The sequence below is a fragment of the Leptonychotes weddellii genome, chromosome 5 (assembly GCF_054177405.1).
Source record: "Leptonychotes weddellii isolate Sample4059 chromosome 5, ASM5417740v2, whole genome shotgun sequence".
In the NCBI taxonomy this organism is placed as follows: domain Eukaryota; kingdom Metazoa; phylum Chordata; class Mammalia; order Carnivora; family Phocidae; genus Leptonychotes; species Leptonychotes weddellii.
In genome coordinates, this window is record NC_138373.1 from 16636563 (window position 1) to 16649474 (window position 12912).

The 12912-nt window shown below is 56.0% G+C and overlaps 1 protein-coding gene across 1 annotated transcript; it reads right to left on the reverse strand.

The window, feature by feature from the left end:
- Window positions 1-38: 38 nt before the first annotated feature.
- Window positions 39-8716, reverse strand: IL4R (interleukin 4 receptor; the record flags this gene model as incomplete). The annotated part of the gene is made up of 5 exons (XM_081818869.1): window positions 39-1835; window positions 2639-2688; window positions 4103-4181; window positions 5827-5923; window positions 8545-8716. Coding segments are annotated over 5 exons (1896 nt in total), but the record flags the coding sequence as incomplete, so codon positions are not given.
- Window positions 8717-12912: the final 4196 nt, after the last annotated feature.

Consider the following 12912-nt stretch of genomic DNA (forward strand, 5'->3'; position numbering starts at 1 on the left):
GGCAGGGACAGCACCCTGGACAAGCTGGGGACCGATGAAGTGGCCAATGGCTGGTGCACAAGCCAAGGGGCCCAAGGAACTCCCGATCTCTGAATCTGCCTCGACCCCATGCCATACACTCCCATGGGATGTGCTGAGCCCAGGCCAAGGCTGGGAGATGGGGGGCAGGGGGTCCGGTCTCTGTACCCCCGTGTCAGACCACCTCACCACTTCATACCGGGGTTTTCAAGTCTTTTGCAAATCTGCCAGCCCAGACACCTTCCGGGGGAAGCAGGGGAGGCCTGTTGCAGGCCTGGCTAAGGCCCTCCCCTGTGACGGCGGCGAGGGGAGGACACACCTAAGAAGCGCTGATGCACATGGGCTCTGTGGAGAGCACGGCCACCTCTACGGGGGTCTGGCTTGAGCTCTGCGCATTGCTGGGGGCAGGCTGGAAGGACAGGGAGGGCTTGCCCTCCTCTGAGACGCCCAAGGGGGCCAGGGAAGCTGGAGAGAGGCTGGCCTCCAGGGGAGCGCCCCCTGGCAGGGTGTCTGGGGCCCGCAGGGGGCTCACCAGGGGCGAGGACCTGTCTCTGCAGCAGCCACAGCAGGGGCTGGGCACCATGTGGGCCTTGCCACGTTCCTCCTGGCCGTGCCACTGTTTCAGGTGGCCACACAGGTGGCAGGTGAGGGCCGAGTAGACAATGCTGCCGGCCAAGTCGTCCCTGAGGGTGTCTGCGGCCTGCTCCGGGGCCAGCAGGGCCTTGTGGCTGTCCCCTTCCTTCCCCGCCGGCTCCACACCCAGGTGCCCTGGGGCACTGCCTGCGAGGAGCGAGGCCCGAGGGCTGCGTGCTGGCTCCGCGTCCAGTCCGAAGGTGAACAGGGGGACGGGGGCGGGGGCCCCAGGGCCGCCAGGAGGGAGGCTCTGGAAGGGTTTGTAGCCCCCCTCCCCACAGCTGGCCTCATCCCCAGATGTCCCCGGGATCAGGCTGGAGAAGGCCTTGTACCCCGCTTCCCCGGAAGGGCCGGAGCCCGCCACCCCAGCGTCGGGGGCGCAGGCCTGCCGCACAGCGCACGCAAACTCCCGGTAGCCGCTGCCAGGGCCCGGGCCGGGGGCCGGGGCCTCCCGATGCTGGAGGACACTCTGGCGCAGAATCTGCTCCCAGCTTTCTGGCTCAGGCCGGGGGGCGGAGGGGATGCCGGGGTCCGCTTCCCCGGGGCGTTCGGCCGGCTCTGTGTCGCAGTCACCCTCCCCGGGGGCTGCGGACTGGCCCAGGAGGCTGTCGAAGCTGCGGTACGCGGGGTTGTCTGTGACGACAGGGGGCATCTCCATGAAAGCCGGGCTGGCCTGCCTCGGGGTCGGAGAGGTCCAAGGAGTGGACTCGGGGTGCAGAGGCTGGGGCCCGGCACCCGGGAACTCAGACCAGGGCATCTGAGCGCACTCACTTCCTAGAGGAGGAGGAAGGCAGGACTCCTCCAAACCCTGTGGGCAAAAGCCCCCAGGCTCCCCCCCGAGAAGGTCCAGGAAGAGACTTTCTGTCAGCCGGGCTGCGATGTCCTCCCTGCCCTCCTGGAAGCTGCCCCCGCTGCCCTCGGGCGATGGGCAGAAGCTTCTTTTATCTTCCTCCATCTCCTCCTCCTCCTCATTCTCCACTGGGGCCTCAAAGAGCTCGACACGCTGCACCACGCTGATGCTCTCTGGCCAGAGGATCATCTTGCTGACCTCCACAGGGCACCATGCTGATTTTCCAGGAGCCTGGAAAGGCGCGTTTCTGGCAGTCTTGGAGGACTCCTCATCCCTGTCCATGCCGTGCTCCAGTAAACAGGGCAGGAGCTTGGTAAGACAGGTCTTCCAGTGTCTTCGAGAGCAGAGAAAAGTTTGGTCAGGATTCATTTTCTCCGCTGGAAAAACTCCTATTCACCCTTCAAAGCTTGGCTCTGAAACCATCCCGGACTGATGTCTATCTATTGCAGACATGCCTCCTGACTTCATAATCAATAATCTATAGGTCTATCTCCACTACCACACTGGGAGCTCCTTGAAGGCAGGGCCTGTGTTTTATTTCGGAATTTCTGGAGGCCGCACATAACCTGGCAGCTAACAGAAAATCAGTCTACTGAATAAGGAAAAGTCTCTGTCAGGGACGATGATATTTAAAATACTTATCAATTTAAAATATTTATCAATACCACAGCATAAGTAATGACTGTGGCCGCGGGGTCCTAGGCTGGGGCCGTGTGAGGGGGGAGCAAAAGGTGATGGAGGTGCTGGGAGGCCCGGGTGATGATCAGATACTCAAGGATTCAAGATGGCGGCTATCTGCCAACCAGTATGTAATTATGCCAACATTATAACCACTGTCCAGCTTTTAACCTCTATCAGCCTTGCTCAGGCCAGACTGACATTTCCAAGGGGGTTCAGCATGGGCCTGAGCCCGCTCCCAGTGAAACTCAGGGGGCTTAGCCACCATGCCCGCCTCCCCAGACCACCCCTCCTCCTGCCACCCCTCAAAGCCCAATGTCACAGGACAAGTGCTGAATGCTAAGGGGGCAAAGGCAGACGTGGAGGGAGGGTGTGACCCCACTCTTAAGGTGGGCCCACTGCCCCAATTCCAACCCCTTCCAAATCCACATAGGCTGTGACCCAAGTTCATATACATACGGGCACTTAGCTGGTTCCTGGCCTCGGGACCGCTTCCCCCACAGTGACACCTAAAATAGGGAGACAGCCAATGAAACAGGGTGGAGAGGCCTTGCAGCCCAGCCTGGCACACAGCAATGCTCAGTGAGTGTTTGCTGCAAAAAGGTGGTAAGGATTGACATCACACCGGCCAGAGGTCCAATCGGGTCACTTCAGCTCTCTGAGCCTCAGCGTCCTGGGAATCAATGATACTGCTCTGATACTAAGCTGCTGGGGCTGATGGTAAAAATGGCCACCGTCCTCTGGAGCTCTTCCCACCCCTTGAATCTGGCCTCACCAGGCGACTCGCTTTGACCAAGAGAATGCCTTGGAAGCGACACTGGGCCAGCCAGCTCGGGGATGACAGACACGGCTTAGTCACCCCCATGCCCCAGGTGAGAGGCAGTCGACTTCCGGATCTGTGAGTGAGGCCCCTGGGAAGGGGCCAGGCCCAGATCCCTCTACCCACACCAGCACATGGAGCCCAGACTGCCCACCTGCACAAGCAAGGGCTAAATCGATGGTTGTCATTTTGACTCTCCAAATTGTGGGCTGATTTGTGACACAGCAAAGCTAACTGATACACGAACAGCACTTACTGTGGGCAGGACCCCGTAATATATATTTTATATGCATTGTCTCGATGAATTCCAACATCAGGTAGGTAGACGCTACTACAGCCCACAGGAGGGAAACTGAGGCTCAGAGAAGTGAAGCAACTTGCCCAGGTCCACACTGCAGGTAAGTGGCAGAGCTGGGGTTCAAAGCCAGCACCTGTGGACTCCAGAGCCACTCGGGAGAACTGAGGACACTCGGCTGTTCTGTTCTAGACAGGGCCTGTATCCCCCCTTCCCTCCCTCCTAGAGAACCCCGATATTGCCCAGGGAAACCCCACATGGTCATCTCGTTGGAGAAGCTGACCCACCCCTAGCTCAGGGGTGGCCACGTGGCTGGTCTCCAGGAATTCCCACCCTCTTACCAGTGAATGTTCTAGGGGACAGGCATGGGGCACCATTTAGACCAATGAGAATCGAGGAGAGATTTGCTGGTGTGTTGGGGGCAGTTTTCTGCTCATAAGGGGAAGATACAGGAAGCCTGTCCCCCTCTCCCTCAACTTGTGGCTTCCTGCCCTGGTACAGACACCTCTCCAGGAGATGACACGGAGGTGACCTCACGGGTCACCTCTTCCCAAGGGAGGTAAGAAACCAAGTGACTGACCCAGAGGAGCCTGCTCCGGCTGAAAGAGTAGCCATGGAAGCCAAGGGGCAGGGAACGAAGGCCTCTGGGCTCCTAGTGACCACACAGAAGCTGCTGAAACCCTGGAACCTTCCTGACTTCCCGTGGGCAGTTCCAAAAGCCACCCGAGATCCTTAACATCCCAGCCGCTTTGACTCCTATCTCCTGCCGCACTCAGTCCGAAGCATCCTCCCCAGCCCATGCTCCTACCTGGGAGTCCTGGATGACTATGGCCACTAGGGGGCTGTGGGCTGGGTTGGGAATCTGGTCCCACCATCCTTTCTTAATCCTGAAAAAGAAAAGGAAGAGGTATTGGATGTCATGGCCAGGCTGGTGCTCCTTCCATGATGGGGTCAGAGACCACGCTGAGTGGTTCTCAGATGTCTTGCCCTAAACCCATTCTACAGAGGAAGAAACCGAGGCCCAGAAGGGAAGTGACCGCTGGACTGTGGGCAGAACAGCCAGGTTTGTGCTCCGGGAGGATGGGTTTCCTGACGTGGCCACCTCTGTCCTCAGTGGGAACAAGCCCCAGGGAATTAGGAGAAACCCAAGCGGCAGAGAGAGAATTCTGGGTTTCCCCAGCAGCGATGGTCTGAGAAGCTGAGGAGACCCAGAGAATCTGCCCGGGTCTGTCTGGAGCCACAGAGTGTCGGTGCTGGGAGGGGAGGGTCTCCGATCGCCTCTGACTGGCCCTCATCCACGCCACTCGGTCAGGCAGCGTGCATTTACTGAGCACCTACTACGTGCCACTCACCGGGCCAGGGCGTTGGGAACACAACAGTGAACAAGACAGACAAAATCCCTGCCCTTGCAGAACTGACCTTCTAGAAGAGACAAGACATCAGTCATAGCTACTTAAGTGTCATGAATAAAAATAAAGACGACAGGGAAGAGGGGGGAATGGAGAGTGTGATCCAAAAAGGCCTCTCTGAGGAGGTGACTTCTGAGCGGCGACTGAAGGTGGAGTGGGAGCCACAGAGATGCCCGGGGAAAGGGCCTTCCTGGCAGGAGGGGGGACAGGCGAGGGGGAAACTGAGGCTCAGCGAAGGGGAGACGACCAGCCCGGGGTCACGCAGAACCATTAGTGACAAGACACGAAGAGGGGAGCCTCTTCGCTGTGCGGCTGCCAAGTGCAAGACGCCGTTCCTCAGTCAATCCCCAGCCATCGCTAAGCCTTACAGGGTGAGCCAGGGCTCGCTAGACCCATTTCAGAGATGGAAGGGCTGAGGCCACGAGACACCAGGATTCCAAGGGCCTGAGCTCACTGGAAACAAGGCTCCTCTACCCTCCCCACCCACTGTGATCCAGGACTCTCTTGGGACTCTTAGGACTCATGGAATACGCTCCTTCAACCTGCAAAGGAGGGACCCAAGATGCACAGAGGGTCAAGCCTCTCATTGGCCACAAAGCTACCGAGCTCCAAGGCCAGGATCTGAACCCCGATCTCCAGACTCTGTCGGGGTGACTGTCTAGCATTCCTCTGTCTACTACCACGTACCCCTTGTGCGTGGACCACACCCTGGATACCCGGGGTGACACATCTCCCTTCTGCCGGCGGAAGGTCTTTCCCCAGCTCATTCTCCCCCATTAGGCCTCAGCTCAAAGGGGCCTGTCTGGCCTCCCCATCCAACACAGCACCCCGAACATTTCTCCCCTTCGCCCTGGTAAATTCCCTTCAGCACATGGGTCGCTATGGAAACCAGCTGTGGTTACTGGTTGACTTGGCGTCTTCTGTCTCCCCACAAGGAGCACAGGGTCCTGGTCAGCCTTGCTCTCGGCTGTTGCCTCAATGCCCAGCACATAGTAGCTGCTCAATAAATACTTATTGTTGAGCAAAGGAACCGGAAGCTGACAGGTCAGAGGGGGCTTCCCACCCACCGCACACCCCAGGGTGGCCGGCTTGGTGGCATCCCGTGCCGAAGCCCAGGACTCACTTGATGATGCTGATGTAGCAGGACAGGCAGATGGTCAGGATGACAACGCAGGAGATGCTGACACCAAGCGGCAGGTGCTGCTCCCAGGGCTCATAGTCTGGAATGGGAGGGAAGCCGTGAGCCTGCATCATGCGGGGTACCGCCTGCTCTCTGCCTCCCAGAGCCGGAGACCGAAGCCTCGGGAAAGGGTCGTCCGAGACCCTGCGTGAGCTGGCCACCACCAAGCCCTCCCGCTTCATCCCCTCCTTCTGAGTCCTTGTCACACGGCCGCCTCGCTGTCCCCTGCTCCTCCAAAGCTCGGTGCCAGCCAGGATCTTGAACTTGCTGTTCTCTCTTCCCTGAAGCCCAGAGGTCAAGAGCAGTGACTCTGGAGCTGGACTACTGGAGTTCAAAGCCTGACCCTGTCATATCCTTGCTGGTGACCCAGCTTCTCCGTGCCTCGTCTGTACACTGGGGTTAACAGACCGCTGCGTCACAGGGCTGTCGTGGGGATTACACGACGTAATACACAGAGCACTCAGCACAGGGCTCGCCCGTCCGGGAGCCCTTGCTGGGGTCCGTGCACAGCTGCCTCCTTCTTGTTCATGCCACGGTCACCTGCTCCAAAAAGTTCCCTCACGTCCTCTCTCCTGCTGCCCCCTCCCATCCCCCCGTGCCCTCACCCCGCTTTATTTTCTCTCCAGACCTACTGTCACCTGGATTGAGATCTCTCTGATTTGTTTTTCTGTTTACTTGTTTATTTTCTGTCTCCCCTCCAGAACGTCAATCCCACAAGGTCAGGGGTTCTTGACTGTTTTGTTCACCGCTGATTCCCTGGGGTCGAGCCCCGGGCCAGGCATGCAGCAGGGGCTCAATACACATTTGTGAAAATAACGAATGAGCATCCAGCCCATCATATATGTTCCATACAAGCCATTTCTCTCCCTTTGTCTTCCCTTCCCCAGGTCAATGGTAGAATCAAATCAGGGTGATGCAACTCTGCCCAGCGCTTACCGTGTGCTTGGCACTGTGCTGGGCACCAGAGGTATAGACAGAGTAGATCCTACCTACGGAGCTGGCAGCCCACAGACGGGTCAAAGACAACCACGGGACAAGATGAGCAATGCGGAGAGGGGCGTGGGGGCATTTGGTTGGGGTACCCATCAACGGCCACTGTGCCCAGCACTTTGAAGACCCCTTCTCTCAGTGAATCTTGACAACAGCCCCTATTCCTCCTCCATGGTATAGACGGTGCCTGAGGCAGCGCCCCCTACCCAATAGCTACCCCCCCTTTTCTTTGCCAGGGAGGGAGCAATGTGCCCACCCTGAGGTTTGGGCCCGTCATGATTATCCTCTTCTTTCCAGGAAGCTTCCAGTTTCCCTTGCAGCTGGGAGAGGCTCTGTGACAGTCCTGGCCAATGAGATGCAAGGGGGAGTCCGCTAGGGAAGCTTCCGGTAAGATTTTTCCTTCCTGACAGAAGAAAGAGATGCACCAGGTGCACTTGCTTGTGGCAGCCTTTCATTTCTTTTCGTCCCTGGGGCAGGAGGGCGTGTACGGCAGCCACCTTGGGGCCATGGGGTAACAAGTCAAAGGATAAAACGCTCCCATGCTAAGGAGGGAAAGAGGGAAACAAGACAAGCCCCTGGGGTGACACCACTGAGCTGCTGTATAAACTAGGGAAGGTCCCCTTGTAAGACTTCTCATTATATGAGATAATTCAATGTTTCTGTTGCAAAAAGTCACGAGGAACAGCGCTGTTGCAAACAGCAGTTGGGGGATGCAGCTACCGAGTGAGGAACTACATGTCCCAGAATCCCTTGCAGCTATGTGTGGCCATGTCACCGGTTCCACCAAGAAAATCTGAGAGGAAGTGGTGTGTGTCACTTCTGGGCTTGGGATTTTTAAGAAGCAGGTCTGGTTTCAGCCCCTTCTGCTGGCTGGATGCAGGTGATGGTAGGGCCCTAGAACAGGGATTCTTAACTTGGGGGTTCATGGATCTCCAACAAGGCTTCTGATAGAATTTGGGGGTCTGGGAACTTGATGGGAAAGAAATAACCTCTTTATTTTCACTAGGTTCTGATACCTCGCATTTCCTCCCATTAGGGATGGAGAGAGCAAAGCACCGTAGTAATAGCATCAGCCACAAAGCACCAACAGAAATCAACAAGATATCATTTACGCTCACCTACTCTGAAATGACAGTATTTAGGAGAAGTACCACTAGATCTTGTTTTTACAGTGCTAATAAAGAAAACCTGTATTCGTAGACAACAAATATATTTTAAAACATTTTTATAACCTCATTTCAATAAAGTTAGTTTCCCCTGTAATGCTACATATTTTATTTTTTACATTTGAAAAATAGTATTCTGAGGTGGGGTCCACAGAGTCCACTCACCGGACTGCCAAAGGGGTCCATGATACACAAGGGTTAAGAATCTTTGTCCTAGGGAATGAGGGAACCACAGAGAGGAAAACCACCCACAAACCAGCTAAGTTCATGCCGGACGGTTACATTTCTAAGGTGTTTCTACTAGAACGTGTGAGCTCATCTGTTACTGCAGCCCAGCCTACCTACCCTGACCAGTACACCAGGTCAGTCAGTAATCCTGTTACCCGAGGTTCGAGGCACTCGATGTGATGGAAACGCGGACGCTCAGCCAGAGGACGTGTCTGGCCACAGAATAAAAGTGCCGAGCAGATGTTCCATCTGCCCACGCCTCCCTGTGGACACTCACAGTTAAGCCACGTTGTGCTGGGGCTCCACTCACTCCACGTGCTGTTGTAGCTCTGAGCCCAGGCCCTCACTCGAGCGCTGTAGGAAGCTCCAGACTTGAGGGTGCTGGCCGCCACGCGGAGGGTGGGCCGCGTGTAGGTCACATTATAGACTTTGAACTGGTAGAGGAAAGGGACATGTTAGGGCACCAGCTTGCGGGAAAAGGACATCCCAGCTCCCACCCCGGCTGCCATCTCCTTAGCTGAGCCCACAGTGTTTAAGAGCCACCAGCCTGGGCATCTGGTTATTCCTCTGATTTAGGCCTTTTGTTTCACCACAACTGCGAACAGATTCAAGCGAGAGGAGTCAGGGAATTGGCCCTCACCCCGCTCCCCACCTGCCCCCGCCTGGCTCCCTGATGAGCCAGGCAACATTACTGGGGCAAGCCGAGTTTTAGTTTTCTCATCTGTAAAATGAGGGTAAGAGTCCCTACTGCCACTTTCTAGCTGTGGGACCCTAGGGAAGTGACATAACCTCTCTAGACCTTGGTATGTTCCTTCTGCAAGATGGTGATAACAGAAGTCCATACCCCCTGCAGGGCTGTTGTGAGGGTTAATATGGGTAAGCATGGAGGACAGGGCCTGGCATGCAGGAAGCATGACAGAGACCTTTCTAGAGCACAGAAAAGGTCACCGTGTCCCCCTCTCTCCTCCGTGGGCTCTCTGGAGCCTTCATACTCAAGCCCAAACCCTGGCCTAGAATCTCAGCCCTGCTCCCACTGCTGGGAAGGGACTTCTAAGACCTGTCATTCAGTGAAAAAGGTAAATGAAAATTAGTAAGTGTTGTCTGCCACACAAACACACTTACACACACACACACACACACACACACAAAAGAAGACAGACTCTAGGATGGCCCCCTGATCCCCACTTTGTATCTCACGCCGTGTAATCCCCTCTTCTTGAGTGTGGGCGGGGCTTGTGACCTGCTCCTATTCAACAGAATGAGGCAAAGGTGGTGGGTAGGTAGGGACCACGTGCATGGGGTTATATCACGTAAGGCTATAATTCCAGCTAGCTAGGAGATGCTCTCTCCTCTGCTGGTTTTGAGTTGACAACAGGAAAGGAACTGAGGGCAGCCTCCCACCAAGGGCCAGCGAGAACTTGCGGCCCCCAGTCCAGCAGCCTGCAAGGAACAATGCCGCCAACATCACGGTTGGCACTTGGGAGAGGTCTTTCCCCAGTTGAGCCTCAGATGAGACCACAGCTGCAGCCGAGTCCTTTCATACCATCTGAATTTTTTACTACATCTAAGTATTACTTTTATTTAAAAAACAACTTTAAAAAGTGAAATAGGGTGCCTGGGTGGCTCAGTCGTTAAGCGTCTGCCTTCGGCTCAGGTCATGATCCCAGGGGTGCTGGGATCGAGCCCCGCATCGGGCTCCCTGCTCCGCGGGAAGCCTGCTTCTCCCTCTCCCACTCCCCCTGCTTGTGTTCCTGCTCTCACTATGTCTCTCTCTGTCAAAAAAATAAATAAAATCTTTAAAAAAAAAATTTAAAAAAAATAAAAAATGAAATAAAATCTGTGTTCCAGATCGATTCTGATGGCATGGGAGTAGCCCGAATCCTCTGCCCGGGGATCCTCTCTCCCTGCCAGGCCCAACCCTTTGCAGCTGTACTTCTGCTTGCAGGTTGGAAGTGCGTTTGGAGAAACAGGTCTGGTGTAAAGTGAGCCGAGGGGAGGTGTTGCAAAGAAGCCCGACAGGTCGCTGGAGAGTCTGGAGGGCAGCTGAGGTTCCCAGTGGAGCTGAAGCTGGGGAGGGGGTTGAGGGAGGAAACGAGGGCAGGAAGATGAGGACACTCACTCTTCTCTTTCTAAATATGAGTAAGCAGGAACGAACAGCTGGACCTAGTTCTCCAAGGGAATCGTACACCCTGGAGAGGAGTAGGGGATTGGGAGATGTTTTACTAAGAAACGGAAGAGAAACTGGAGCTACCAAGGAACGACTTGTAGCTTGTGTTTCAACAGAGAGGCCAGGTGTTTGAGAGGCCACCCCTGAGACGAAGATCCAAGGCGGGAGAAAGAGCATAGACTCCAGAGTTCAAATCCTGGCTCCCGACCCCAGCTCTGCCATTTCCAGCAACCCTGGGCAAGTCAGTCCCTGTCTCCGCGCCTCAGTTTCCTTGTCATTAAAGTGGGGAGACCAGCACCCTCCCACCTGCTGGACTTTTGCAGCCAACAGTGATCTGGGTTGGGCTTAGCACATTTCAGGCACGCAGGAAATGGGAACCATTATGACCACGAGCGTGGCATTCATGACCCTGCACACACCACCACATCCCCATACTCCTCAAGAGATGCCATGCATCTTCATACCTCCAAGCCTTTGCTCATGTGGTTCCCTCCACGCAGCCTACCCTTCCCTTCCTTCCCTATCTAGAAAACTCTTATACACCCTTCAACACCCAGGTCGAAACTCCACCTCCATTATGGAATCTTGCCCAGAAATCATCCAGGACCCTGAGTAGCTTTATCCCTCAAATCCCAGAGGAAACTTCTAAGATGTCCCCTTAGAACTGATCCCACCCATGGAATGTACAGCGTGGAGACTACAGGGGACCTTCTGGCTCCAGTTCCAGGACTAATCCTCATTGGTCAAGACCAATTGCAGCCATTCCATTCCCTAGCCTATGACTGATTAGAGAGGAGCATGTGACCAGCTCTGGCCAGTGACCAATGAGGGGAATTCTATAGGTTGGGTCTGTCCCTGGGGAAGGGAGGGATAGGTGAGGGGTGTCTCAATAGCTTCTGCCCCACCAACAAGAGAAGCTGGACCCAGAATTTGGAGGCCCTGCGCAGCCCTGGGCGTGTATATGACGACTGAGTCACGGCCTGGGTACGGATTAATTTTCCCTGCTGGCTGGAGTCTGGGGCCAGATCCCAAACCTTACTGCGTCTGAGCCAGCCCTGTCCCTGTTTTTCCTTCCCCGGAGTTTCCTCTGGGGAGCCACCCCTTCCTCATTCTCCACCCATCTGGCTTGGGTGGAGCTGACCCCACCTGCAGGTCCAGGGGTGGGCACGTGACTCACCTCTGGCCAATCAGAGCACAGCACCAGCACCCTCTTTCCGGCCCACAGCCTGGGCCAGGTTCAGAGATTTGCATGGGACCCAAACAAGGCAACTCGGCATTGGCCCCAGAACTTTTACTGGGACTCTCGGGAAAGAAAAACCTTTCCCACTGTGGCTTGAGCAGGTAGCTGGCATGTAGCATGGAGCTGCTGGTGGATACACTGGCTACTTCATGAGGGAAGAGGCTACCCAAAAATGAAGCCAGTACAGAATAGAGCAGGGGCCAAGGGCGGGATAGATTCCCGGAACCTGGAGCCAGCCACAATAAGCAAATAAGGAACACTGCTTTGGATCCTAGAGGTCACACCCTTCTCTCCCCTCTTAATAAGCCTTGCACTTCCCAGAACATGGGGAGGGGATTTCGCTACAAAATGGAGCCTGCCTCTGTCTTTGGCATCTCTGTCTTTGGCGTCTGTGCGACCCCTCCCAATGCTTTCTGGGCCTCCGCTGTGAGAACCCCACTGCCCCATTCCCGCTCCCACCCCACACCGTGGCCCCATGGCCCTGTGCCAGGTGGGAAACCACACCTGAGCCCGAGAGCTATGAATCAACACCCACCCCCTCCCTGGCTGAGGGAGGAAGACAGGAAGCAGCCAGAGGCTGATGTGGGAGTTTAAGACGTGTGCAGCCTGCCTCTAGGCAGCAGAAGCCAGGCCAACCTGGGTCCCAGGACACTGGGCGTGCCTCAGAGGAGGCCCTTGGCGAGTCTGACGTAGCCACTTCTAGACCAAGGTGTGGGAGGGCAAGGCAGATGGGCTTTCCGAGGCCTGTGGCACTCGGGAGAAAAGGAGAACAATGTTGACGACACACTGGGTGCCCAGCACACAGTCGGCACCCTCGGCAGCCCATGGAGTAGGTACTCTTGCTAGGCCCATGTTACATGAGACAACTGAGGCACGAGGAGGTTACACGACATGACCAGGTCATGCAGCTGATGAGTGCAAGCAGATGCTGTCCCTCCCCTGGGAATGTGTGAGGGGGAAATGGCAGCAAATGAGCTCCGTCCCCACTGGAAACTAAAAAGGAAGGGAGCCAAGCCTCCTGCCGCGTACAGCCCCTGCTAGCATCTACTGGATAGTTTGCTGCCCATCAGTTCTCCCTTTTAAAAACCTGTCACCTTGGGGCACCTGGGTGGCTCAGTTGGTTAAGCGACTGCCTTCGGCTCAGGTCATGATCCCGGAGTCCCGGGATCGAGTCCCGCATCGGGCTCCCTGCTCGGCAGGGAGTCTGCTTCTCCCTCTGACCCTCCTCCCTCTCATGC